This window comes from Heterodontus francisci, chromosome 2 (assembly GCF_036365525.1).
Source record: "Heterodontus francisci isolate sHetFra1 chromosome 2, sHetFra1.hap1, whole genome shotgun sequence".
In the NCBI taxonomy this organism is placed as follows: Eukaryota; Metazoa; Chordata; class Chondrichthyes; order Heterodontiformes; family Heterodontidae; genus Heterodontus; species Heterodontus francisci.
The window spans coordinates 16,886,432-16,913,502 of record NC_090372.1 but is presented as its reverse complement, the minus strand read 5'-3'; the positions used below and the strand labels follow the sequence as shown (position 1 = coordinate 16,913,502).

Here is a 27,071-nt window from a genome sequence, read left to right as displayed (position 1 = left end):
GAAAGATTCTTAACTCTGCCTTATGAGAGAAAGAGTTGCGTTATGATCACAGCACAATTTTGAAAGTCGCGTGTGTTCTGGGCAATGACTTTATAAGCCCACTGGATGGAAATGATGGTGGCGCAGCTAAAAATTGCTAATATGCTTACGGAATTAGCCACTGCTATGACCTTATTCAATAGTTAGCCTCGCGAGTTGTAACACAATGGTAGTCAATGCATCGTACAATGAGAGTGACCATTTACCTGTAATGATTTCTTTAGGAACACATTTTGGAAACACCTTTAGATCTAACAACGGAGTAAGAATTCCCTCTATGTTGCCAAACATGGATGACAGGCCCAGATTAAACAGCATGATGAAGAACAGGATGGACCAAACCTGAGAAACAGGCATTCGGACAATTGCTTCAGTAAAAGATATAAAAGCAAGTCCAGTGCCTGATGTACTCTGAACAGGAGAACGAAAAAAAAGAATGTTATCAAACATTTTATATTTTACATGAGCAAATCAATAAGAAAAATGATTCACATCAGCTTTGGCTGTTCCTTGCACGAAGACACTCCACCTTCGAAAGGATTGCCATAAGCTCCTTTGTTCTAATGAACAAAGACCAAAGTCTTTGCATTTGTATTTCCTCATACCAGACAGCATCCTTGTGAGTCTGCATTGTATTCTCAACATCCTGACAATAGCATAGAGTCCAATGCTGCACACAGTATTCTAAATGAGGTCTTATTAAGATTGTGTAATTGGGGAAGGGTAGTTTCAGTCTGTAGTGTTTTGATTCCACAGCGTGCGTTGTTTCTTTGAACAGATTTCTTTCCCAGAAGCCAACCTGATTGACAAGCTTGGCTCCCTGTCGGGAGTGGGGGGGTGTTTTGGAGGCGGCCATAGCTGCAGGAGCAGGGAATGTAAGGGAAGGAGCATGGGGGCAAAGGTTTGCGGATCTTGGGGGGTGGGGTCCAATCCGTGATCCTGGTGGGGGGCCAGATCCCTGTCAGGCAGAGTGTCAGATCCCTAATTCCGGGGGTGAGGGGTATTCGGTCCCCAATCCCAAGGGTTGGTGGGGCGGGGTCTTTTTGGATTAGGTGTCTGATCTCAGGGAAAAAGGCAGTTTGGTAAGCCAGGGAGGTGGCAGCACTCCTGCTCCCCCAGGCCCACAAACAGTGCTATGGGGCACTCACCTTTTCCTCAGAACTGTCCTCGCCTCCCTTCAGCTGCCAGATTTCCCAAATCCTGGGAAACCTGGCGGGCCAGGGTTAAACCTGTAAAACAGATTTTATGTGAGGCTCCCAGTCTCAGTATAATATTTGAAAGTCCAACCTGCCTCCTTGGCATACATTGACTGCCTATGCCATGCCACAGCTTTGTTAAACCTGGAAGTGGGTAGGTTGGAGGCGAATTGGGATCGGGTTTGAGACTTTTTAAATTATTACATCTCACCCATAGCCAACCCACCCATTTTGGGGGTTAAAGATCTGTTGATCCAATACCTGAACCAAACAGATCCACAGAAATCCAAGGCACTGTTAAAGTTGATCACCCCCTAGCTAATTCACAAATGAGACTGATTCTTTTCATTTGGCCCCAACACGCCCAGTGAGAAGATTCTCCAATGGATAGCTGATACTTACTGGGCTAGCAATGGCAAGCAGTTGTCCTGTAGGACAATGCTTTAATGATTTCCAGCTTCTGCAGTATTTTGCTTTTAATTTAATGTTTTAATGATGTTGGTTGAGGGATAAATATTGACCAGGTCATTAGAACGCCATGCTCTTCTTCAAATAATATCATGAGATCTCTTATGTCTACCTGAAAGTGGTTTAACCTCATCCAAAATACTTCCTCAATACTGCACTGAATTGTCAGCCTTCATTGCATGTTCAAGGCTTTAAGTGCAGTTTGAACATATGACCTGCTCCTTCAGTGGCAAGATGCTGCCACTGAGCCAAGGCTGACATCTCATCCTCCCCACTATTCCTCTCTAACATGAAAAGTCAAACGTTAAGTGCAACTCAAACTCTAATCCAACAGCACAACAGCAAAATACTGCAGATGCTGGAAATCTGACTGAAAACAAAGACAGAAAATGTAGGAAAATACTCAGCAGGTCAGGCAGCATGTGTGGAGAGAAAAACAGTTAACGTTTCAGATCTGTGTGACATTTCATCACAACTGGCACCTCCGTTCAGTCTGCAAGTGCGACTGTGAGCTTCCTGTCATTTATCATTTTAATTCTCTACCTTGCTCCCACTCTAACCTTTCAGTCCTTGGCCTGTTACAGTGTTCCAATGAAGCTCAATGCAAGCTTGAGGAACAGCACCTCATCTTTCGACTGGGTACTTTACAGGCTTCTGGATTCAACACTGAGTTCAACAATTTTTGATCACAACCTCTGCCCCTTTTTTTTTTCTATTTTAGTGTTCTTTTTTGCTGGTTCGCTTTTTTTACCACACCCCTTGTTCTTTTCTTAATCCCTTTGCTTTGTGTTCAGACGACTGCTTTCCTGTCATTTACACCTCATCCAGACACATCTTTTGTTTCTTCACTTGTCCCATTACCACTCCCTTTGGCCTTGCACGACCAACTCTTTTGTCATTTCATCTCTCCTGTCTTTCATCTTATCACAGACCTTCCCTTTTGTTCTTCTATGCCCCCAACCCCCACCCCCCCACATTCACTTGCTGAAAATCTATTACATTTCTAACTTTTGTCAATTCTGATGAAAGGTCACACAGACCTGAAACATTAACTCTGTTTTTCAAACTCTAATCTCTCTCAACCGATCCTCTGTCTCTCATTCTCTGCTTTCCCTATCTCACAGATTGCTAAGGCAACTCTCCAACTCCTACTTTAAACACACCTATATTTTGGAAAAAGTAGCATCTTGTCAGCATTTTGTTATGTCTGAGTCAGGAATATTTCTAACTATCAGCGTAATGTTCATTTTACTGAGAGATAAAATATGCAGGGTAAAGGTCAGAGAGATACAAAACAAGTAATGTAACTTAATTGGTTGGTTACGATAATTTATATTGGTCTTCTGACATTGCTTAAACCATGGATTAAATTACAGTCCTATTTCCTGCTTCTTGCTATTCATAATTCATTTTTGTTCTAGTCATTGCACAAACTATTCAAATGCATTCATCAGCTTGTATGATATCAGACACGTAACTCATTATTTGATTATGAATTTATATTTATGAAGCTATTTCAGTTAGATGTTCAGGTTGAGGGGTGTTATTTGTACTATTTTTTCTTGTACTCTAGCCTAACAATGTAGCTGAACTGCAACTGTGGTATACAGTAGGGAGGGAGTTGCCCTGCGAGTCCTCAACATTGACTCTGGACCCCATGAAGTCTCAAGGCATCAGGCAAGGTAACCTCCTACTGATTACCACCTACCACCCTCCCTCAGTTGATGACTCAGTACTCCTCCATGTTGAACACCAATTGGAGGAAGCACTGTGGGTGGCAAGGGCACAAAATGTACTCTGGGTGGGGGACTTCAATGTCCATCACCAAGAGTGGCTCGGTAGCACCACTACTGACCGAGCTGGCCGAGTCCTAAAGGACATAGCTGCTAGACTGGGTCTGCGGCAGGTGGTGGGGGAACCAACACAAGGGAAAAACAGACTTGACCTCGTCCTCATCAATCTGCCTGCCGCAGATGCTTCTGTCCATGACAGTATTGGTAGGAGTGACCACCGCACAGTCCTTGTGGAGACGAAGTCCCACATTCACATTGAGGATACCGTCCATCATGTTGTGTGGCACTATCACCGTGCTGAATGGGATAGATTTCGAACAGATCTAGCAATGCAAAACTGGGCATCCATGAGGCGCTGTGGGCCATCAGCAACAGCAGAATTGTACTCAACCACAATCTGTAACCTCATGGCCTGGCATATCCTCCACTCTACCATTACCATTAAGCCAGGAGACCAACCCTGGTTCAATGAAGAGTGCAAGAGGGCATGCCAGGAGCAGCACCAGGCATAGGTCAAAATGAGGTGTCAACCTGGTGAAGCTACAACCCAGGACTACTTGCATGCCAAACTGCATAAGCAGCATGCGATAGACAGAGCTAAGCGATTCCATAACCAACGGATCAGATCTAAGCTCTGCAGTCCTGCCACATCCAGCCGTGAATGGTGGTGGACAATTAAACAACTAACTGGAGGAGGTGGCTCCACAAATATCCCCATCCTCAATGATGGGGGAGCCCAGCACATCAGTGCGAAAGATAAGGCTGAAGCATTTGCAACATTCTTCAGCCAGAAGTGCCGAGTTGATGATCCATCTCGGCCTCCTCCTGAAGTCCCCAGCATCACAGATGCCAGACTTCAGTCAATTCGATTCACTCTGCGTGATATCAAGAAACGACTGAAGGCACTGGATACTGCAAAAGCTATGGGCCCTGACAATATTCCGGCAATAGTACTGAAGACCTGTGCTCCAGAACTTGCCGCACCCCAGCCAAGCTGTTCCAGTACAGCTACAATGCTGGCATCTACTCTGCAATGTGGAAAATTGCCCAGGAATGTCCTGTACACAAAAAGCAGGAAAAGTCCAACCCGGCCAATTACCACCCTATCACTCTACTCTTAATCATCAGTGAAGTGATGGAAGGTGTCATCAACAGTGCCATCAAGCGGCACTTGCTTAGCAATAACCTGCTCAGTGATGCTCAGTTTGGGTTCTGCCAGGGCCACTCAGCTCCTGACCTCATTACAGCCTTTGTTCAAACATGGACAAAAGAGCTGAACTCAAGAGGTGAGGTGAGAGTGACTGCCCTTGACATCAAGGCAGCATTTGACCGAGTATGGCATCAAGGAGCCCGAGCAAAACTGAGGTCAATGGGAATCTGGGGAAAACCCTCCGCTGGCTGGAGTCATACCTAGCGCAAAGGAAGATGGTTGTGGTTGTTGGAGGTCAATCATCTCAGCTCCAGGACATCACTGCAGGAGTTCCTCAGGGTAGTGTCCTGGGTCCAACCATCTTCAGCTGCTTCGTCAATTACCTTCCTTCAATCATAAGGTCAGAAGTGGGGATGTTCGCTGATGATTACACAATGTTCAGCACCATTCGTGACTCCTCAGATACTGAAGCAGTCCGTGTAGAAATGCAGCAAGACCTGGACAATATCCAGGCTTGGGCTGATAAGTGGCAAGTAACATTCGCGCCACACAAGTGCCAGGCAATGACCATCTCCAACAAGAGAGAATTTAACCATCTCGCCTTGACATTCAATGGCATTACCATCGCTGAATCCCCCACTATCAACATCCTAGTGGCTACCATTGACCAGAAACTGAACTGGAGTAGCCATATAAATACCATGGCTACAAGAGCAGGTCAGAGGCTAGGAATCCTGAGTCGAGTAACTCACCTCCTAACTCCTCAAAGCCTGTCCACCATTTACAAGGCACATGACAGGAGTGTGATGGAATACTCTCCACTTGCCTGGATGGGTGCAGCTCCAACAACACTAGACAGCACCTTCCAAACCCGCAACCTCTACCAACTAGAAGGACAAGGGCAGCAAATACATGGGAACACCACCACCTGCAAGTTCCCTTGCAAGTCACACTCCATCCTGACTTGGAACTATATCGCCGTTCCTTCACTGTTGCTGGGTCAAAATCCTGGAACTCCCTTCCTAACAGCACTGTGAGTATACCTACCCCAAATGGACTGCAGCGGTTCACCTTCTCGAGGGCAATTAGGGATGGGCAATAAATGCTGGCCTGGCCAGTGACGCCCACATCCCATGAATGAATAAAAAAAAAGCTCTGCATTGATGTGTCACTGCCAGCTCACATGACCCATGCTTACGGCACTGGCCATTTATTGGGGTGAGTTGAGATTGGGATGAAATTGCTCTGTTTCATATAGATTCCTTGCAGCCAGCAAGATGTAAGCAAAATGTCATTTCATGAGCCAGAGCTAGATGTTTGATGAAGTAGTGGAGGGGATTGATGAGGGTAGTGCAGTTGATGTTGTGTATATGGACTTATAAAAGCTGTTCCATAAAATACCACGTAATAGACTTATTAGCAAAATGGAAGCCAGTGGGATTAAACGGACAGTGGCTGCATGGATAAGAAATTGGCTAAGGTACAGAAAGCAGAGAGTAGTGGTGAACAGTTGTTTTACAGACTGGAGGGAAGCATGCAGTCATGTGCTCCAGGGGTTGGTATTAGGAGCACTGCTCTTTTTGATATCTGTTAATGATCTGGACTTGGGTATACGGAGCATAATTTCGAAGTTTGCACATGGCACAAAACTTAAAAAGTGAGGAAAATAGTCAAAGACTTTAGGAGGACATAGAAACACTGGTGAAATGGGCAGACAAAAGGCAAATTTAATTTAATGCAGAGTGGTGTGAAGTGATACATTTTGGTAGCAAGAATGAGGAGAGGCAATATAAAATAAATGGTCCAATTTTAAAGGGGTGCAGGGACAGAGAGACCTAGTGCTATATGTGCACAAGTCTTTGAAGATGCCGGTCTGTCAATAAGGCATACGGGATCCTTGGCTTTATATATAGAGGCATAGAGTACAAATGCAAGGAAGTTATGTTAAACCTTTATAAAACGCTGGTTATGCCCCTGCTGGAATATTGTGTCCAATTCTGGGCAGCAATCTTTAGGAAGGATACCAAGGCCTTAGAGAGGGTGCAGAGAAAATTTATTAGAACAGTACCAGGCATTAAAGATTTCAGTTACATGGTGAAACTAGAGAAACTGGGGTTCTCCTTAAGGCAGAGAAGATTAAGAGGAAATTTAATAGAGGTGTTCATAATCAGGAAGGGTTTTGATAGAGTAAGGAGAAACTGTTTTCAGTGTCACAGTATGGTAACCAGAGAACACAGATTTAAGATAATTGACAAATGAACCAGAGGCAACATGAAGGAAAACATTTTTATGCAGAAAATTATTATGATTTGGAATGTACTGCCTGAAAGGGTGTTGAAAGCAAATTCAATAATTGCTTTCAAAAGAGAATTGGATAGATATTTCAAGTGGAAAAAAATTGCAGGGCTATGGGGAAAGAGCAGAGGAGTAGGACTAATGGGATAGCTCTACCAAAATGCCAGCACAGTCATGATGGGCCGAATGGATTCTTTCTGTGCTGTACCATTCTATAATTCTATGATGTGAACAGAAGTCTCAGATTGAAGTGAAAGGAAAGCTAATCTACTCTGCCCTCTGGTCCCAGGAATTCTGACTTTAGGAAACTGACCTAAAATAGGCAAGTTTGTTGCTAATGGAAAATGTATAGAAATACCTGATCAAGAAAGTCCTTAAGGACGCAATTCTTTAAAGTAAGAACTGAGATTCTGTCTTGATGGGTAGCATTTAGATCATCGACCCAACGAAAATAATTTTCTCTTGTAACATTTCCATCCTGAATTTCGAATTCATTTGAAATGAGTAGTATATTCCTGTTGAGAGAAGTTAATGTAAATACACATAAACTACAATGATCAAGCAGCCACCATCTTCATGAAAAAGGCAAACTTTTTTTTTCATTCACAACCATGCAATGCAGTGAAATAAAACACATCCAAATGCATCACTGCTTTGTTTATGAGTCATATCTTTGTGTTAAAAATGAAGCAGCCAGCAGCAGGCTACTTGTGGCTGGGATTTTGGAGAAGAATTCTTGTCAATGCGTAACTCATGGGAATTCATTGCAGAGATTTTGACCCTCCACTTGGCTGTCTTGCTGCCTTTTTCTCCCCCATCCTGTATGGTCCTCAGCCATCTCCACTCCATTGCCTCCAATCATGTCATTCCATAGTACCGCCACCATCCGTCCCAATCTCATTTCTTTCGTGGGACCCACCTCCTGGATTCTTGATTCTCCCCTCAACTCTCCTTCTAATCATTCTACTCAGCTCAATGTCATTATCTATGGCTCCTCTGTTCAGACACTGGTCACCTGAGAAGACTGGTGTTATTACCTCTCTCCTCAAAGACCCTTCCTTAACCCCTCTGTCTTCTCCAACCTCCTCTATATTTCTAAAATCCTTCAGCATGTTGTGGCACCCAGCTCACTGCAAACCTCTCCTATCCATTCATCTTTGAATCCCTTCAGTTTGGCTTCCAGCCAGCTCAGTGCTAGGACTGTCCTCATCAGCTGCCAATGACACTCTTGGTGACTTATTTTCAGTGCCATATCCCTTTCCATCCTCATTGATCACACTGACCCTTCCACCATCTCTCCTCTGTGTATCCTTCCTCCCCTTCCTGTCTGAACACATTTCCTATAATGACCAGGACTTCTCCTTTAACAGCTTACTGTCATGCTCTAGTATCCTCATATCGTCCATGCCCCAAAACTGCACCCATGATCCCATCTTTTCCATCGATCTTCCACCAAAGTTATGGCTGGTGATCTGAAATATCACCACGGAAATTCAATCCCCAAGGGTTTAAGAACCCAATAGGACATTAAGGTTAGGGGCCATTGCAAGTGTTTGGCCTGGAATTCCTGCTGTGACATTGAGTGTTCCCCAGGGCTAAGTGTACAGCAAAAAAAATGTATTAACATAGAAACATAGGAAATTTACACAGAAGGAGGCCATTTGGCCCATAGTGTTTTGTGCTGGCTGGAAAAGAGCTATCCAGACTAATGCCATCTTTGAGCTCTTGGTCCATAGCCCTGTACGTTATGGCATTTTGGGTGCATATCCATTAACATTAACATGCAATAAAATGCTTTCAAAGTAAATATGTAGGGTTCTGAAATTAATACATTTTTGATTAAACTGGTATAGATAATAATTAGTGCAAGTACACAGTAGGTTGTGGAGTTCTACTTACTTGTCTAAGCATTCCCAGTAAGCTGCAGTTGCCTTAAACCCAAGGATGGAGAAGATAGGAATAGAAGCAAAGATAGAGGTAATGCTGTTGATAATGGCTACTGTCACGGCATCTACCTCACAGTCATTCCTGAAAAGCAGAAGAGTCTTTTTTTTTAAATCACATCTCTTTTTTGTAACCCGCTTTCTCTCCTCTTTCACCTCGCTTGTGCATTTGCCCAGAACAGGAATCTGAATGTCAGCATTCAGAGATATCCCTATTCATTCAGCTGCCTGATCTATACCACAGAATAGTTTCATGCACAGAAAGGGAAAATATAACTGTGGCCAAGAATTTTCTTTTATTTGTTCATAGGATGTGGGCATCGCTGGCAAGCCCAGCACTTATTGCCCAACCTTAATTGTCCCTGAGAAGGTGGTGGTGAGCTGCCTTTTTAACCACTTCAGTACATGTGGTGTAAGCATATACACAGTGCTGTAAGGGAGTTCCAGGAACAGTGATATATGTCCAAGTCAGGATGGTGTGTGGCTTGGAGGGGAACTTCCAGGTGGTGGTGTTCCCATGCGCCTGCTGCCCTTGTCCTTCTAAGTGGTAGAGGTCGCAGATTTAGGAGGTGCTGTTAAAGAAGCTTTAGTGAGTTACCGCTATGCATCTTGTAGATGGTATACTCTGCTGCCACTATGCGCCAGTAGTGAAGAGAGTGAATGTTTAAGGTGGTGGATGGGATATTGATCAAACAGTTGCTTTGTCCTGGATGCTGTTAAGCTTCTTGAGTGTTGTTAGAGCTGCACTCATCCAGGCAAATGGAGAGAATTCCATCACAATGCTGACTTGTGCCTTGTAGATGGTGGAAAAAATAATCCAAACTGTTAGGTACGAAGGTAAGGTAGTCACTTACTCTTATGTTTGTTCATGCCATTAATTCAGTGGTTAAAACCCATTGAATAGGGGCTGGAGTTCTAGCTTTGGTCCAGACTAAGACTTGCCATAACAATGGTTGCAAACCATAATACTTTTTTTCTGGCAGTTTGATTTCTATTTGTGACTATAATACTCTCCTTATTACTCAGTGGTGAATGGAATAAGTGTACCTTTCTATTGTGTTTAGCTGACATTCACTCATTTTATATTCCATGCTCTTAGAAAGTGCACCCAAGTGCACAGTTGCATGTCTGTCTGTACTGAAGGGCAATTTCTAACACTGGGTCCATTTCCCCAATCTTGGGTGTCAACCATGACTCAAAGGTAGCACTCTCAACTCTGAGTTAGAAGGTTGTGGGTTCAAGCCCCACTCCAGAGATTTGAGCTTGAAATCTCGTCTGACACTTCAGTGCAGCAGTGAGGGAGTCTTTAGAATGTGATGTTAAACCTCACTACCATCTTCCCACTCAGGTAGACATAAAAATATCCCGTGGCACAATTGAAAGAAGAGCTGGGGAGTTTATCTAGTGTCCTGACAAGTACTTATCGCTCAATAAACAGCACTAAAACAGATTATCTGCTTGTTTATCTCATTTCTGTTTGTGGGAATGTCCTGCCCTACATTACAACAGTATTGACACTTCACAGTGAAATGCACTGGGATATCCTGAGGTTGTTAAAGGTAGTACAAAAATGCAAACTATTTCAATTGGTATAAATCCAACTGCAACTTACTACTATCTTCTCAGGTCCGGAAAATTTGCTGTCATCTGCAAGTTTAATTATTAGGAAGCCGATTTTCACCTTCAGATGAATTTTATGAACAAGCAGTACTGAGCACCAAACCCTGGGGGATGGCACTTGTGACTGAATGGACCCCACTGGGAAACTACCTCATTTAAAATGACCCCTTTGCTTATGATCCCTCAGCCATTTTGTCTTCCACACAATAACACCTAATTTTCAGCCGCAATCCGTCATGCGGCACTTTATTGAAACTCTTTAGAATTCTCACATCGTGAGATATTAGCATTTGGATTTTTAACACATTCGCATGAAATTTCTGTGTCCACTATTTTAATGGATGCTATTTTGCCGGATGGGTTAACAGTTTTATAAAAGTAGCAGGGAAAGTATTTTCACATGAACATGGCAAGCTAATATGACAAGGTGTGATCTCCAAGTTAATCTCCAAGTCTTTGTAAATTCCTATAATATTCCTCTGGTCTGGGAGATCCTTTACTTGAGAAGGCTATTACAGAAGGTAACATTCTTACATCAATGCTTACTTTGGTGGGTTATAGCTGGAGAATGCAATAAGTCCTCCAAAACCTAAAGACATTGAGAAAAAGATCTGGGTCGCTGCATCTAACCACACTCTTGGTTGGCTCAAAACAGTCAGCTGGAATAAAATGAAATGAAATGAAAGAACAAATGCATTTACTAGAAATAATCAGTTATTATTAACTTTAGCTCACGTAATTTTCTTGGTCAGCTGGATGTCTGACGCATGTGGAAACTCATCATCACATATAAAAATCTCTAAATCAAGCTACTGAGATATATTCCCTGTCTCTCCCCTGTAGAAATACACCCCAAAGTCCAAGTCTGGACACCTTAGTCACAGGTTATCAGAGCCAAGGTTTAGAACTCTGAAGTGTGTGCAGGTTTTTACTGGAGTTTGAGTAGCCTAAATCACAAATCTTACCGATACAGAGCAATGAATATATGAGCACATGTTCTCATACCTGGCCTCCAGAATAATGCCTTCCTATAGCTGTCACTCCAAGTGTCCTTACATGTATGGTGGGCATTTGCCTTGATGGTGAAAGGATCTACAAAGAGCAATTTGAATTGCCAACTGCCTTGGTGTTTTAGCAGTTCTAGGTACAATGCTGCATTCCAGGCTTACTCATCGCCACCTACATAGTCCAGATTCTTATGTAAAGGGCTTAACCAAAGAGTTACAGTGGTTGTAAGGCTGACTTCTCCACCAACTACACTCCCCTTACTCCCAGCACACTCAGTGACATTTCAGTGTAGATCAGCATCTTAGCTTTCTCCTGGGTTACGTGCATAGGCCAGAGATAGTTGGTCAATTTGCATGCCTGGGATGTCTGAACAATGAAAGGGAATGATTTGGACACATGCTTTATAAGCCACAAGCTGAACTTGCTTTTCTTCAATTGCACCAAAAGTCAATGAAAGAAAGATCAAAATGTCTTTTGCCCCATTCAGCACAATTCAGAAGAACTGCAAAACAGCAGCAAAATTCTGTGGTTGCTGGAAATCTGAAATAAAAACAGAAAATGCTGGAAATACTCAATGGGTCAGGCAGCATCTGTGGAGAGAGACACAGAGTTAACGTTTCAGATCGACGACCTTTCATCAGAAGACTTGACCTGAAATGTTAACTCTGTTTTTCTCTCAAAAGAACTGCATTCATGCCAACCCAGAAAACCAGCAAAAGCTGAACAACTGCTTCAAAATGATAACTCAGCATCAAAAATGCTAACAGCTCAAGAATATCCTTCACACATTCATGGACTATTGTCTCTCATCCAATTCCACACCCCTTCACAGAAAATATATCTTCTACTACAATCCTCCTTGTATATACTGATACTCTTCCCATTTAGTTCATTCTGGTATTCACTATCTCTGCTACCTTAGTTAATGCTGCCAATCTCCTTCATTCCCTACTGTACCCTAATTGACACAGAATGTAATATACCACAGATATATCTAGAGGCAGTCCCGACACTCATTATTGTCATACAATTATATGTACTTACATCTGGAGTAATTAGATAGACCAAGCCATGTAAGGCCCCAGGCAGTGTTAATCCTTGTACAAGGAGAATGAGTAGTACCAAGTAAGGGAAAGTTACAGTGAAGTAGACGGCCTGCAATAAAGTAAGATTTTAAGTGGTTGGCAAAGTTTTCGCAACTCTTGAGCCCTGAAATTGCTCGATTATTAATCCTGCAAGTTTATGCTGGAATCATGCCCAAATATGCCCCGCCAGAACTGACACCATTGACATTTTGGGGTCAGTGAGTGGGCAGCTAACTAGCCTGGGGCAGGCAGGTGCAAGTGCCACTTTGGACACATCTCTGGTGCCCACCTGTTCCCTGCTAATAGAAACCTGGGATGGGGAGGTTGTTATTTGCCTGTAAGGGTCTCTGCTGTTTCCCTGGGGTGATGGAGAGGGAGAGTGATTGGGATTCCACAAACTCCTGCTTAAGTTATGTCACATATCAGTCTGAAGAATCGCACCTGAAGTCACAGATTTAACTTTAACAAAGATTTAACAGGCTTTAATAAAAAGACTTCTGTAGAGTTCTTGCTTACTGCTGCTCACTGTGGCTACATAGCCCATCTGACCTTACAACAGCCCCCAAGTCAGGTGTTTTCCCCAAAACACCGAGTTACTTTCAGTTTCACTTCCGAGTACCATATAGTTTCTCATACTCAATCCCACACAAAGAATCACGAGAAGTTATGGTGAGAGCCGAGTGGATCCCCTGATGAATTTCAGCCCTCTGGTGACTAATGTAAGATTGATGTGATTGCAGTCAGGTAAAAAGTAGGTTTTAGTTTTATAGAAATCTTCCTGTGGAGATCCAAATTCCATCCCCAACAGCCTATGTGGAACTGATGCTTTGAGACCGGTGGGGATCCTATTCACTACCCTGTGTAGAGATAACAGCCTTTCAATGAGGTAAAAAAAAAGCTGAAGGAAACTGCTGACAGAACTTACAAACTGATGTAATGAAAGATTTGCATTTTTATAGCCGTGTCCCAAAACTTTTTATAACCAATGATTGCTTTTGAATTGTTGTATTGTAAGAAATGCACAGCAAGATATCACTAACAGCATAATAACCACATAAGCTGTTTTAGTTACATTGGTTGAGGGATAGATATTGGTCAAGACACTGGGGAGAAGGCCCCTTTTTTAAAAATAGTGGTACTGGATTTTTTCCATCCACCTGAGAGGGCAGAGGGGAGCTCAATTTAACATCTCATCCAAAAGATGGCACTTGCAACAGTGCAGCACTCCCTCTGCATCGGATTGCCAGCCTAAGTTATGTGGTTAAGTCCCATGGAGTGGGATTTGAACCACCACCTTGCTGATTCAGTAGATAACAGTGCCACCACTCAGCCAAATTTTACACTTGTAGGGCTGGACTTTAACAGCCCGCCGCTGAGAGTGGTGGCGGGCGAAAAGAATGGCGGCCCGCATGTACGGGCTACATGCCTCAGAGCCACCGCGATCTCCCGTGCAGTGATTCATCTAAATAACCGGGGAGGCTCAAGCCCTGCCCCACAATCACTTGGAGGGGACAGGCTGTCCGACACTGGCAATGGCGTCAGCTGCCTTTGCACAAATGCTGGTGCCCTTTTTAAAGGGCAGCCGGCCTTGCTGGTCAATTTGAATTTTTGAAGTAGTATCTCCCCCAATATCTACCAAATAAAATTGTTAAGCCCCATTCCCACCCCCAATAACAATTACATTAACTATTTGCCCTTCCCCCAAAACACTTACCTTTGAAATCTGACCTTCCCCTCCCACCAAGACTGTAGAAAGTTTAAAGTTCACCCCTTCCCACCATCCCCTACACTCATTATGTTTATTTGACCCTGTTACCCCCTCCCCACCCACCACACTAACAATCTTAACTCCCCCCACCCCTCCCCTCCCCACCAGTGTCACGCCAGTTTTCCCCAGATGGGGAGGTGAAGGTGCACGAGTGCCGGCTGTCGACTGAAGATCGCGGTGGGCCCGGCAGATTGGAGGTGAGTGTATTTAAATGTATTCATTTTATTGATTTACATATTGAAATTCAGGTCCTGTTGCCCAGCGACGGGGGTGCCACCACAGAGCCTCGCCTCCGCTGGGAGGAATGGGCTGGGTCCTCCCAGCTATGAGCTCCGTGGCGGGCCTCTGCCAGAGACATCCTCTGGTCCCCCCCACCGCCACGGAACCCAATGACACGGCCGCAGGGGTTAAGTTAAAATTGTATGGCAATTCATATGGCTAAGGTTGAGGTTAATGTGCAGATAAGTAGGTTTGAAAATAGTTGGGAGTGACCTTCATCTGAGATGCAGACCGGAATTTTCCCAGCACCTGGGAATCGGATTTGGAGGCGGGGGTGCCTGAAAAGTGTCGGGCAAAGCATCGGCCAGGCTCCCGGTATCTTCCCACCTCCATCTTTCACCTGTGTCATGGCATTGGAGCACTAACAGCTACCTGCTCTTTTTTTAATTTATTCATTCATGGGATGTGGGCGTCGCTGGCCAGGCCAGCATTTATTACCCATCCCTAATTGCCCTAACTGAGTGGCTTGCTAGGCCATTTCAGAGGGCATGTGAGAGTTGCTGTGGGTCTGGAGTCACACGTAGGCCAGACCAGGTAAGGACAGCAGATTTCCTTCCCTAAAGGACATTAGTGAACCAGATGGGTTTTTACAACAATCGACAATGGTTTCATGGCCATCGTTAGACTAGCTTTTAATTCCAGATTTATTAATTAAATTCAAATTCCCCCTTCTGCTGTGGCGGGATTTGAACCCATGTCCCCAGAGCAATACCCTGGGTCTCTGGGTTACTAGTCCAGTGACAATACCACTACGCCACCGCCTCCTCTGCAGTGGCGAGAAGCTAATTAAGGCAATTGATGAGGCAATTAAGGTGAATTTTCCTGTGCCATTCCACTTTTCCCTGAAGTGACCAGGACCTCTGCAGTGTGCAGGACTCACCAGCTTCCAGGAGGCGAGTGCACAGCAGGAGGACCCAGCACCTTGAGCTTCCCATGCAATCTGTGAATGATCTGATGAAAACAGGAAGCCCACAGTTAGCAGTAAGCAGAGTGCTGCTATTGCTGCACCCTCTCATGGAGCCTGCTGCCACTGAGAGTGCTGAGGCTTAAAAGCAAAGCATCTGGCGCATTCATCCCCACCTCCATTCTTGTTGTGGTTCTCCCTCTTGTGTCCCATTCACTGTAGCCACCCTCCTTCATATCCTGGTTCCTGATTGACCGTCCCAGCTCCTTAGCCCACCCACCAACCCTAATTGGACGGTAAATGTGGAGGCAGCTTGTTAATTTGGCCACCTCCTGTAAGATTGCACCGGAGGGCACACGGCAGAAGCCAGAAATGGCCCCAAAGCCTGAAAATGTTTTAAGTGGAAAAGATTCTGGCCACAGTTACAGACTAAGATGTAAATAGTAAATATCCTTACCAAATATACTTCAATTACTACTAAACCTAAAATACAGTACAATTATTCATTTAAAACTCACCTTTCCCAAACTTTCAATTCCTTTTAAAACACAACTGTATACAATCAACCAAGCGACAACAAGGCATATAATCAGCCACCATTGCTGGCCATCTCCATTCACGGTAATATCAGGGCTGATATTCAACGTTTTCCTGTACCAGAAGTAATCCACTGGAGTGGCCTGCTCGCACTCTTTAATAAACCCTACAAAAGATATGAAACAAGATCAGTCGATACCCAAAAGCCAAGGTGTCAAAAACATTGCTTAATGAGTGGGGTTAGATATGGTAAGGAATTTACATTAACGTACATGGTCTTGGAAGTGATGAAACTGAGAGAATATAGATGTTTTAATTTCACTGCAATGAATAATCTTGGAACTCAAGATATGCATGTGAATTTAGTAAGTGGGCCAAACCAGTGAAACAGAAATTTGAATTATATAAGAGAATAAGTTTGCAACAATCAAAGACTGTTCACTCGATCAAGCCCATTCCCTTCATAGACCATGTACCAGTTCGCCTGACTGTGACATCTTTCCAACCCACTCAAACCCATGAGTGAAGGGATCAGTCAAAGCAGGCCTGCAAAAGAAACCTCTGCAAAACTACCTAACACCATCAAATAATCAAGGAAGCTCCCGTCTTTTAGTTCAACCCTTAAACCACACCATTCAACTTGAACCATGGATAACATTTTATTGCTTCAAACCTCAAAGAACTGTTTTGCAACACCGAGCAATTCATCATCCATTTCGAACTTTATAAGGACATAAGAAATAGGAGCAGGAGTAGACCATACGGCTCATCTGGTCCATATGGTCTCTCTACACCTCCATCCCCCACCAGGACAGTTTGAGGGCTCTCCGCTTCTTCCTTGAACAGAGGCCCAACCAGTCCCCATCCACCACCACCCTCCTCCGCCTGGCTGAACCTGTTCTCACATTGAACAACTTTCTCCTTCAACTCCACTCACTTCCTTCAAGTAAAAGGTGTTGCTATGGTTACCTGCATGGGTCCGAGTTATGCCTGTCTTTTTGCAGGATATGTCGAACATTCCTTGTTCCAGTCCTACTCAGGCCCCCTCCCCCAACTCTTTTTCCGGTACATTGATGACTGTATCGGTGCCGTTTCCTGCTCCCGCCCCGAACTGGAAAACTTTATCAACTTTGCTTCCAATTTCCACCCTTCTCTCACCTTTACATGGTCCATCTCTGACACTTCCCTTCCCTTCCTCAACTTCTCTGTCTCCATCTCTGTGGATAGGCTGTCTACTAATATCCATTATAAGCCCACCAACTCCCACAGCTACCTCAACTACACCCTGCCTCCTGTAAGGACTCCATTCCATTCTCCCAGTTTCTCCGTCTCCAATGCATCTGCTCTGATGACGCTACCTTCCATGACAGCGCTTCTGATATGTCTTCCTTTTTCCTCAACCGAGGATTTCCCCCCACTGTGGTTGACAGGGCCCTCAACCGTGTCCGGCCCATTCCCCGCACCTCTACCCTCACCCCTTCCGCTCCCTCCCAGAACTGTGACAGGGTTCCACTTGTCCTCACTTTCCACCCCATCAGCCTCCATATCCAAAGGATCATCCTCCGCCATTTCCGCCACCTCCAGCGTGATGCCACTACCAAAGGCATCTACCCCTCCCTTCCCCTGTCAGCATTCCGAAGGGATTGTTCCCTCTGTGACACCCTGGTCCACTCCTCCATTACCCCCACCACCTTCCCCTGCAATCGGAGGAGGTGTAATGCCTGACCATTTACCTCCTCTCTCCTGACTATCCCAGGCCCCAAACACTCCTTTCAGGTGAAGCAGCGATTTACTTGTACTTCTTTCAATGTAGTATACTGTATTCACTGCTCACAATGTGGTCTCCTCTACACTGGGGAGACCAAACACAGACTGTGTGACCGCTTTGCGGATCACCTCCGCTCAGTCCGCAAGCAGGACCCCGAGCTTCTGGTTGCCTGCCATTTCAACACTCCCCCCTGCTCTCATGCTCACATCTCTGTCCTGGGACTGCTGCAGTGTTCCAGTGAACATCAATGCAAGCTCGAGGAACAGCATTTCATTTACCAATTAGTCACACTACAGCCTGCCGGACTGAAGATTGAGTTCAATAATTTCAGAGCATGACTGGCCTCCCATTTTACTTTTATTTTTAGTTATTTTTTTCTTTTTCCTTTTTTTAATATTCTTTTTGTGTTTATTTTATTTTATTTCATCTTAGTTTGTTCAGTTTGCTTATCCACTTTTTTTCACGTTTGTACTTGCGGCTGTTCAATTTTCAGTCCGTTAACACCCTATCTGTACTAATGCTTTGTCTTTCAACACACCATTAACATATTGTTTGCCTTTGCTCCATGACCTTCTGGTCAGATATTCTGTGACCTTGTCCTATCTACACCTTCTCCTTTGTTATCTCTTGCCCCACCTCTGCTTTACTTGCTTATAACCTAATATTTGCCAGTTCTGATGAAGGGTCACTGACCTGAAATGTTAACTCTGCTTCTCTCTCCACAGATGCTGCCAGACCTGCTGAGTATTTCCAGCATTTCTTGTTTTTATTTCAGATTTCCAGCATCTGCAGTATTTTGCTTTTATTATATGGCCCATCGAGCCTGCTCCGCCATTCAATACGATCATGGCTGACCTTAGGCTTCAATTCCACTTTCCCACCCACTCCCCATATCCCTTGATGCCCTGAGAGACCAAAAATCTGTCTATCCCAGCCTTAAATTTAACAATGGAGCATCCACAACCCTCTGGCGTAGAGAATTCCAAAGATTCACAACCCTTTGAGTGAAGACATTTCTCCTCATCTAAGTCCAAAATGATCGTCCCCTTATCCTGAACACTGTGCCCCTGTGTTTTAGATTCCCCAGCCAGTGGAAACAATCTCTCATTGTCTACCCTATCCAGCCCCTTCAGAATATTGTAAGTTTCATTGAGATCACCTCTCATTCTTCTAAACTCCAGAGAATATAGGCTCAATTTACTCAGTCTCTCAGCATAGGACAACACTCTCATACCTCAGGGACCAATTTAGTAAATCTTCATTGCACTGCTTCCAATGCAAGTATATCCTTCCTTTAATATGAAGACCAAAACTGCACACATTCCAGTTGTGGTCTCACCAAAACCCTGTACAATTGTAACAAGACTTCCTTATTCTTGTACTCCAATCCCCTTGCAATAAAGGCTAACATGTCATTTGCCTTCCTAATTGCTTGCTTACCTGTATGCCAACCGTCTGTGTTCCTTGAACGAGCACACCCAAGTCTCTCTGAACATTAACATTTACAAATTTCACACCTTTTAAAAAATATTCTGCTTTTCTATTCTTACGACCAAAGTGAATAACCTCACACTTCCCCTCATTATACTCCATCTGTCCCCTCACTTAATATCACCAGGTTTCTTGTTTTAACCTGATATATATCCAATATAATCACAATATTTATTGTGGAGTCTTTGGAAATTATCCCTGGGAAAAATCTTCTCATTACCAACTTCACTGAAAGCTTGCCTGATTTCTACTTACCCTCCAGGTTGGTAAACACAAACCAAATTAAGTAATCTGCTTAAATGCCTAGTACATATGCCATTTATCATTTTAGATACCTTGACTTGGTCCCTTCTTTCTCCTGTTTAAACATGTTAAATTCTGTAAGTTTTTGCTCATGGCTAAAACCTCGATTTAAACTGGGAGCAGGAATCGACCAGGCCGGATGCAGAGAGTGCTGAGCTACCCTAACTTTCAGCAGAGTGAGGCCTATCAGATTTTAACTTCCCCGTCTTGAAGTGTATTCCCTCAGTCAGTTGACCACTCCAAATCAATGGGAAGTGCCAGTTGGCCGGTGGGTAGGAGCCTAATTTTGGGTGGCAGGAATGATCCCTGGCAAACAGGTAATTCTTCGGGAGAGGGCTTCCGGAGCCTCTCGTGATCAGGAAAAGGTAGAGCTTATCCTGAGGCAGGAGAAGCTAAACATTACTTGTGGGACCCAGAGGAATATTTCTGCTCCTCTTGGCCCCATAAGGAAAGGAAAGGTCTTTGGACCTCTTCTAACCCCAGCTTCTCTTTACCACTATCTTCATTTGATGGGAAAGCCACAATGGCTTCCCTGATCAAGCCACCAGTTAAAATTGCTCTTTGGGCAAATATGCCATCAGACCCCAATCTGCATATTAAAAGAAGGACTCCAATCTGCCGGTTTCAGGTGGGTCTCCTTGCCGCCTGCTCGGAAGAGCAGGTTAAAATAGGAAATGGAAGGAATGGAACAGGACATTGGCGGGTAAGTGTCCCGTCAATTTTAACTGAGCAGTTAGGTTTAATATTGCCTAGAATTATCATATGGATGTCATATATCCAAATATGCTACAGTAACATTTTAAATATATTTAAATAACTTTTATGTTAATACAATATATGTGCAATTTTGTTGTGTGGAGTTTAACTCTGTGGCATCATAGGAAAAACCCCAGAATCTTTACTGTGAGTCAGTGTTATTTACACATTAAATGTTTCAGGTCAGTGACCCGAAACGTTAACTCTGCTTCTCTCTCCACAGATGCTGCCAGACCTGCTGAGTATTTCCAGCATTTCTTGTTTTTATTTCAGATTTCCAGCATCTGCAGTATTTTGCTTCTATTTACACATCTGCTGGGCCTGATTTTAACTCTGTGCAAGGGAATGTGTTTTGAAAGAGTTAAAATCTTGTCCTGGTCAGTGTTGGAGACAAGAGAAAGAAGGACAGGTAAAATTGGAAGGATAGAGGCAGCAGGATATTATAAAGAGAGTGAGTTCCAACTGTAGTTTCAGAATATACATTAGAATAAGAGATATTCAGCACTGTGCTTTCAGCAAGTGTATTTTAATACAGTTTTGTTAACATTTTGTGCAGTTTTTTTTAGGAAGCCCAAGCAGCTTGTATTTCGTCTGTAGAGAATCTGATTACAATAACATTCATGATATTGAATGGACATGCCACACAAACATCCCAATATGTCAAAATCCAGGCCCTGCTGCTGTAAGTGAATACATTCACAGAACCAACCTGAAATATGTGGCACTAGTCTAAAAGTAAGAACTTCCTACTGATTGTGCTTATCTGTTCCTTTAAAGCAATGGATTGTCAGACTGGGGATACTCAGCATTCTGTTATCAAAAGGTCACCACAACGCCTAACAATCCAGTAAAGCATTAATGTGATAAATGCAAAAGGTACTAGGTGTGTATTTTCTAACAATTTTTCGGGAGCTACTGGCAGCCATCCACCCTTCAGGTAGTCAAACAGCACGGCTATAGGCAGCAGCTAACCACCAGCAGCAGCCAGCCAGCCTGTAGCTGTCAAACCATCACCGACAAAAGGTAGCTAGCTTGCCAGCTTGTGGCCATCAGGCCAACACCAGCAGAAGATGATGGAGGGTTCAAGTTCCTCATATCTTGCAAGCATGAGCATGAGCAACAGAATCATCAGTGACAGAATCTGGTGTCGGAGAGTCAGTCAAAGCAGGAGTGGGAGAGTTTCGAGAGACACGCTGAAGTTCTACAGTGAACTTCCTGTTTAATAAAAGGCTAGCTCCTACTGCTGTTACTGCCCAGATCCTGTTGGTGAGCAGGGAGAATCGTTGCTGTATTGGCCAAATTCCACAATAGTTTCCACAACAGCAGAATTGAGCATAAGGAGTCCTCGTTATACTTTCTGGCTCTTGTACTGAAATGTGGAATTTCCATCAATCATACTATACCACCCCAAAGGAGAAAAGTGGCAGGAAATTATGTTAAGCCTTCACTTTACAAACAAAATACCAATGGGACGATGACTCTGACTTCTGTTAAACATTCACTTATCGTAATGGATTGGGTGGCGCCGTGGTTAAGCACAGTTTCCTTTAACCTTTAGGACTTGATTTTAATTCTAGATTAGATTCCTGCCAGGAATGTTTCCTTTTACAGTGGCTGTGTAGCGTGTCTGTGAAGTTACGATGTTTATCCACGCTCAGTTCTTCGTAAGTGGTTCCGTGCACAGCACGAATCTCATAATTTAACAACAAGTAATCTCACTTATAACCACCAACAGATTTATGGGAGGCAAGTTTTGTCTTGTTTCTGCCTCAATTTCAAGTGGTAACTGGATCCAAGAGGGAGGGAAATCCAATGGAATGCAGTTCCGCTGGATTCCCACTCAGTTAGGGCCCTGCTTGGTATTTACATCATCCCTAGGATGGCCATCTGAAGCTCCCCCCGCCATCAAAGCTTCATTACCATTACCAGGACAAAGCAGCCCGCTTGATTGGCACCCCATACACAAACATTCACTCCCTCCACCACCGATGCACAGTGGCAGCAGTATGTACCATCTACAAGATGCACTGCAGCAACTCACCAAGGCTCCTTAGACAGCACCTTCCAAACCCACGACCTCTACCACCTAGAAGGACAAGAGCAGCAAATGCACGGGAACACCACCACCTGCAAGCTCCCCTCCAAGCCACACATCATCCGGACTCAGAACTATATTGCTGTTACTTCACTGTCGCTGGGTCAAAATCCTGCAACCCTTCCTAACAGCACTGTGGGTGTACCTACCCCACATGGACTACAACGGTTCAAGAAGGCAGTTCACCACCATTTTCTCAAGGGCAATTAGGGATGGGCAATAAATGTTGGCCTAGCCAGCGACGCCCACATCCCACGAGCAAATAAAAAAAACGGGACATGGAAGGGTTGCACATCACTTTCAGTCTCAAGGACATGTTAGATGCCTAGTCTCCACTATGCCTTGGGAAACCTGGTGGGCAGCAGGACATTAGGCAGACCTGCAAATTGGAGAGGATTTAAAAGGCCCACATACTTTTTCAAGCTTATGTGCATTAGACATTTTAAAGCCACTTTTTGTATTTTTCTTGTTTCCAGCTGGCACCGACATGAACCTTAGTGCTAGCTGGAATTATTTATTTACAATACTGCATACTCCCTTTTTTGGCACCGGAAAGTTTGCCACCAAGTTTCAAGGTGATGTGTTTGCAGGAAAAGTGGATCCTTGGAAGGATAGTAGGCAGGTCAGGATACTCTAGAGGGGGGCTGGACCCTCCCAGCCGCACCTGAACTCTCACCCCAACACATGCAGAGTGAGGTAGAGAACCTCACTTGGTGCAGTTGTTGTTGGAGGAGCTTTCTATCTCCAGTGAGGACTGTGCCAGCAGACCTCCCAGTGGCATCACAAGGAGAGGAAAATGCCAGCCTAGCTTTTATGCTGGAAGGTAACGAAGACACATCAGGCTGATCAGGAGCCAGTGGTAATTATTTGGCCAGATGGACCAACCATGCCTGCAGGTCCTGGGAAAACCACCTGAGAAAGACTATGGTAACCTGCCCATTTGGAGTCTGGATCAGCAGGGGGCAGGATGGGGGGAAAATACCAATCTCTGCCATCTGCTGCTAGGGCACCTGAAGCTACTGTGCAGCATAGAGCTTGCACATTTGCAGAGTCCATAATGTTCATCTGCAGCCTGAAACTTGGTTGCACCTTCTTGCAGGCTGTGCTGATCTGTGGGATGGTGCAGACTGGCACAGAGGAAACCCCCCCCTCCCCCCCCCCACCTCACTAGTATCTGGTGCTGCACCAACTTGACTGCAGCAATCACCAAAGAGGAGGCAAAGTGCTGGCCTGCAATGTTGCCTGTCTATCGATTTATGCCTGCACCTACATCTCGCTCTACCATTACTTAATCCCATGCCTCTTCAGCCTTTGCAAAGATTGCTCAGAGAAATAATGCCTTTCCCAGAAATGATCTAATTTTTTGAGCTTCCTTGTGACACTCCCCTTTATTGAACCCAATCCTTTAAGTTCAACTTCCATGCATTTTATATCTCCTACCTGCGTAGAACCAATGGCATTTGCACCCGGAATTGTAAATCATTATCCAACTCAGGTTAGACACAAGATTTTATTTTACTCGCACTTGGAATTCTGATCAAACTTAAAGCAGTGATAACTGAAGTAGAATCATTGAGTCATTGAAACATTTACAGCATAGAAGGAGGCCATTTGACCCAACGAGTCCATTCTGGCTCTCCACAGAGCAGTCCAGTCAGTCCCACTTACCTGCTTGATCCCCCTAGCCCTGCAAGTTTATTTCCTTCAAGTGCCCACCCAATTTCCTTTTGAGGTCATTGATTATCTCTGCTTCCACCACCCTCATAGGCAACCAGTTCCAGATCATTACCACATGCTACGTAAAAGAATTCTTCCTCGCATTCCCCCGAATCTCTTGCAGAAAACCTTCAATATGTGTCCCCTAATCCTTGTACCATCAGTTTAACTTATCTTAGCCTGTCATAATCTTGTACACTTCTATTAAATTTCCCCTCAATATCCTTTGTTTTAAGGGGAACAAACCCAGCTTTTCCAACCTAACCTTGTAACTAGAATTTCCCCATCCCTGGAGCCATTCTGGTAAATCTTCCCCAACCCTCTCAAGGACCCTCACATCCTTTCTCAAGTGTGGTGACCAGAACTGGATGTAATACTCTCGTTGGGGCCTAACCAGAGCTTTAGAAAGCTTCCTAGAATCATACAGCAACAAAGGAGGCCATTCGGCCCAGTGTTCCAGTGCTGGCTCTTTAAAAGAGCTAAGCAATTGGCCCACTGTCCTGCTTTTTTCCAATAGCCCTGCAAATATTTATGTGTGAAAAACTTTTTTACACTTAATGATGCAAATTGCCACCATTGTAACTTTTTGCTCTCACCACCTGGGCAGTAACCTGGCTACCCATTGTAGTACCTGCCCAATCTTCATCTCATTGATGGGGGGGGGGGGGGGGGTTCTCCAGTGGTAGGGGAGATGGTATCAAAGTTAATTATTCAATGTTTTTCACAGATCAGGCGGGCGTTCTGGACACCTAAGGAGAAGCTCGATCCAATATGGCAGGTGGCGCACTTCCAGCTCATAATGAGTATGTGCTTCCTCCTGCCATATTGCAGACTTAGGCATGTGGTATGTGAAAATCAGGGGTGGCACGATCAACTTTCTAGACCATTGCTTGCTTTGAGCAGTGGGAGTTTTACTGTGCATAGGGCTGATTTACATTCCAAAATTTGGGCAGGAACAGGTCAGTAGCTACTTACCAGTGATATGCCCGCCGCCATTTCTATCCGGTCCTGGAAATGGATGGCCAGAGGACCCAGTCACAAATTCAAGGTACAAAGGACAGAGCTTGGACTGTGCATGTTCCCGCCATTGGTATTTGGCATAGAGAAGTCTCAGCAACAGTCCTTGAAGGGATTGCTGTAGGCTACTAAAGGTGTTCCCACTTCCTGCTAATCCCTCTGTCGCCAACAGAGATCAAGTGCAACATGAAGCCACTTAAGGCTTCAATTGCAACTTGGCTCTGCATAGGTGCTAACAGATCTCCCTCCTGCCTCCCCTCTGTGATTGCTGAGCTGTGTGTCAAATGATGCCCGACTTTGAAAATGGTTCAGACCTCACACAGAAGTGGTAGGCTCTCAATTTACAGTTCCTGCCCGATGGAACATAAGAACAGGAGTAGGCCATTCAGCCCCTCGAGCCTGCTCTGTCGTTCAATTTTATTATGGCTGATCTATACCTCAGTTCCATGTACCCCACTTTGATCCATACCTCCTGATACTCTCATCAAATAAAGTTCTATCAATCTTGGTTTTGAAAATTTCAATTGACCCAGCATCCACAATATCTTTGTGGCGGAGAAAGTTCCATATTTCTACAACCTGTTTTGTGAAAAGGTGCTTCTTAATTTCACTCTTGAATGGCCGAGCTCTAATTTTAAGATTCTGCCCCTTGTTCTGGACACCCCCAGGAGAGCAGATAGTTTCTTTCCATCAACCCTATCAAATCCCCTTATAATTTGAAAGAACTTGATCAGACCCTTCCTCAACCATCTCAATTCAAGGAATACAAAGCAAGTTTCTGCAACCTGTCCTCACAATTTAACCCTAGAAATTGGACACATGAAAATTTACCCCCCATGTGTTCATGTTGTACTTGATCAAGTAATGATCACTGTTGATAGTGAATGTAAAGTAAAGTTCCATTACCCAGCAAAGGTGTCCCTCATCATAGCAGACACAAAGATAAAAAACAGTTACATGTCTCCTCACTGGATGATTGATTAAATATTTCTAAATTTTTAACCTGTTTTATTGTTGTTTAAAGGACAATTTTTCCATGGTAGTGGTTCCTCGAATGAATGAAAAAAGTACCAGAGTACCCATGCAAGGATGGTGTTATAATACAACCCCAAGAGGAAGGAAACCAGCATGGAGGCGATGCCTGCAACATAATAAATTAAAGAAAATTGATCAAAAGAATTGCAAGTTTCTTTAATGATGTGCATGAGACATAATGAACTGCAGTGCATTTTATGCTAGAATTGGAGATTAAAAATACAAGCATAAACATACTGGAACTTTAATTTGCTCTTAACGTTAGCAGATAAGTAGCACTTTAGAAACATGAGCTTTTACGTCACTGTAATGGCTGCTTGGTTTTATAGAATATATCAACTAATGGCCAATGAGTAGCTACTTACCCTCCTCATTACTGCTGTAATCCATTCATTCAAGTGCACAGCAGATAGCTATGCGTTTGGGCTGTGCTCAACAAATACGCCACTTTTTTCAAGGATTCAGGTTGACGGGTATTGAAATTGTAATCTTCCTGTTTTTACAATGGCGAATATTTTCCAATATAGTTATGAGATTGGGCTAATCAGATACAGATCGAAAACACTAAGGTCACACAGAAATGTGCATGTTTACAAATGGCAGATGAAGATATGTTGATGATTGTAGAGTGGTCCATTGGATTTGAGGCAAACAAGAGTTGGACGAGGTGTGGCTGCTCCAGCTTCTCTCTTTGTGGCTCTCTAGCAAATGGATTGCAAAAATTAAACCAAATGGACAGAGAGCTGCAGCCATTATGTTTGTTAAGGATGGTGTCATGCAAGCCAAGAATGAGGCACATAATCGA

The 27,071-nt window shown here is 44.0% G+C and overlaps 1 protein-coding gene across 2 annotated transcripts in view; it reads right to left on the bottom strand.

Annotated features, from left to right (window-relative positions):
- Positions 1–27,071, bottom strand: part of LOC137382770 (sodium-dependent neutral amino acid transporter B(0)AT3-like) — a 53,944-nt gene that overhangs the window by 9,263 nt on the left and 17,610 nt on the right. The window contains exons 3-9 of one of the 2 annotated variants that reach the window (XM_068055182.1): positions 26,235–26,372; positions 16,067–16,251; positions 12,557–12,667; positions 11,051–11,163; positions 8,841–8,969; positions 7,300–7,456; positions 246–450 (exon numbers count right to left, since the gene is read on the bottom strand). In XM_068055182.1, coding sequence (XP_067911283.1) covers positions 246–450; positions 7,300–7,456; positions 8,841–8,969; positions 11,051–11,163; positions 12,557–12,667; positions 16,067–16,251; positions 26,235–26,372 — 1,038 coding nt within the window. The remainder of the gene's footprint in view (positions 1–245; positions 451–7,299; positions 7,457–8,840; positions 8,970–11,050; positions 11,164–12,556; positions 12,668–16,066; positions 16,252–26,234; positions 26,373–27,071) is intronic. The other variant, XM_068055190.1, reaches the window with a different exon arrangement.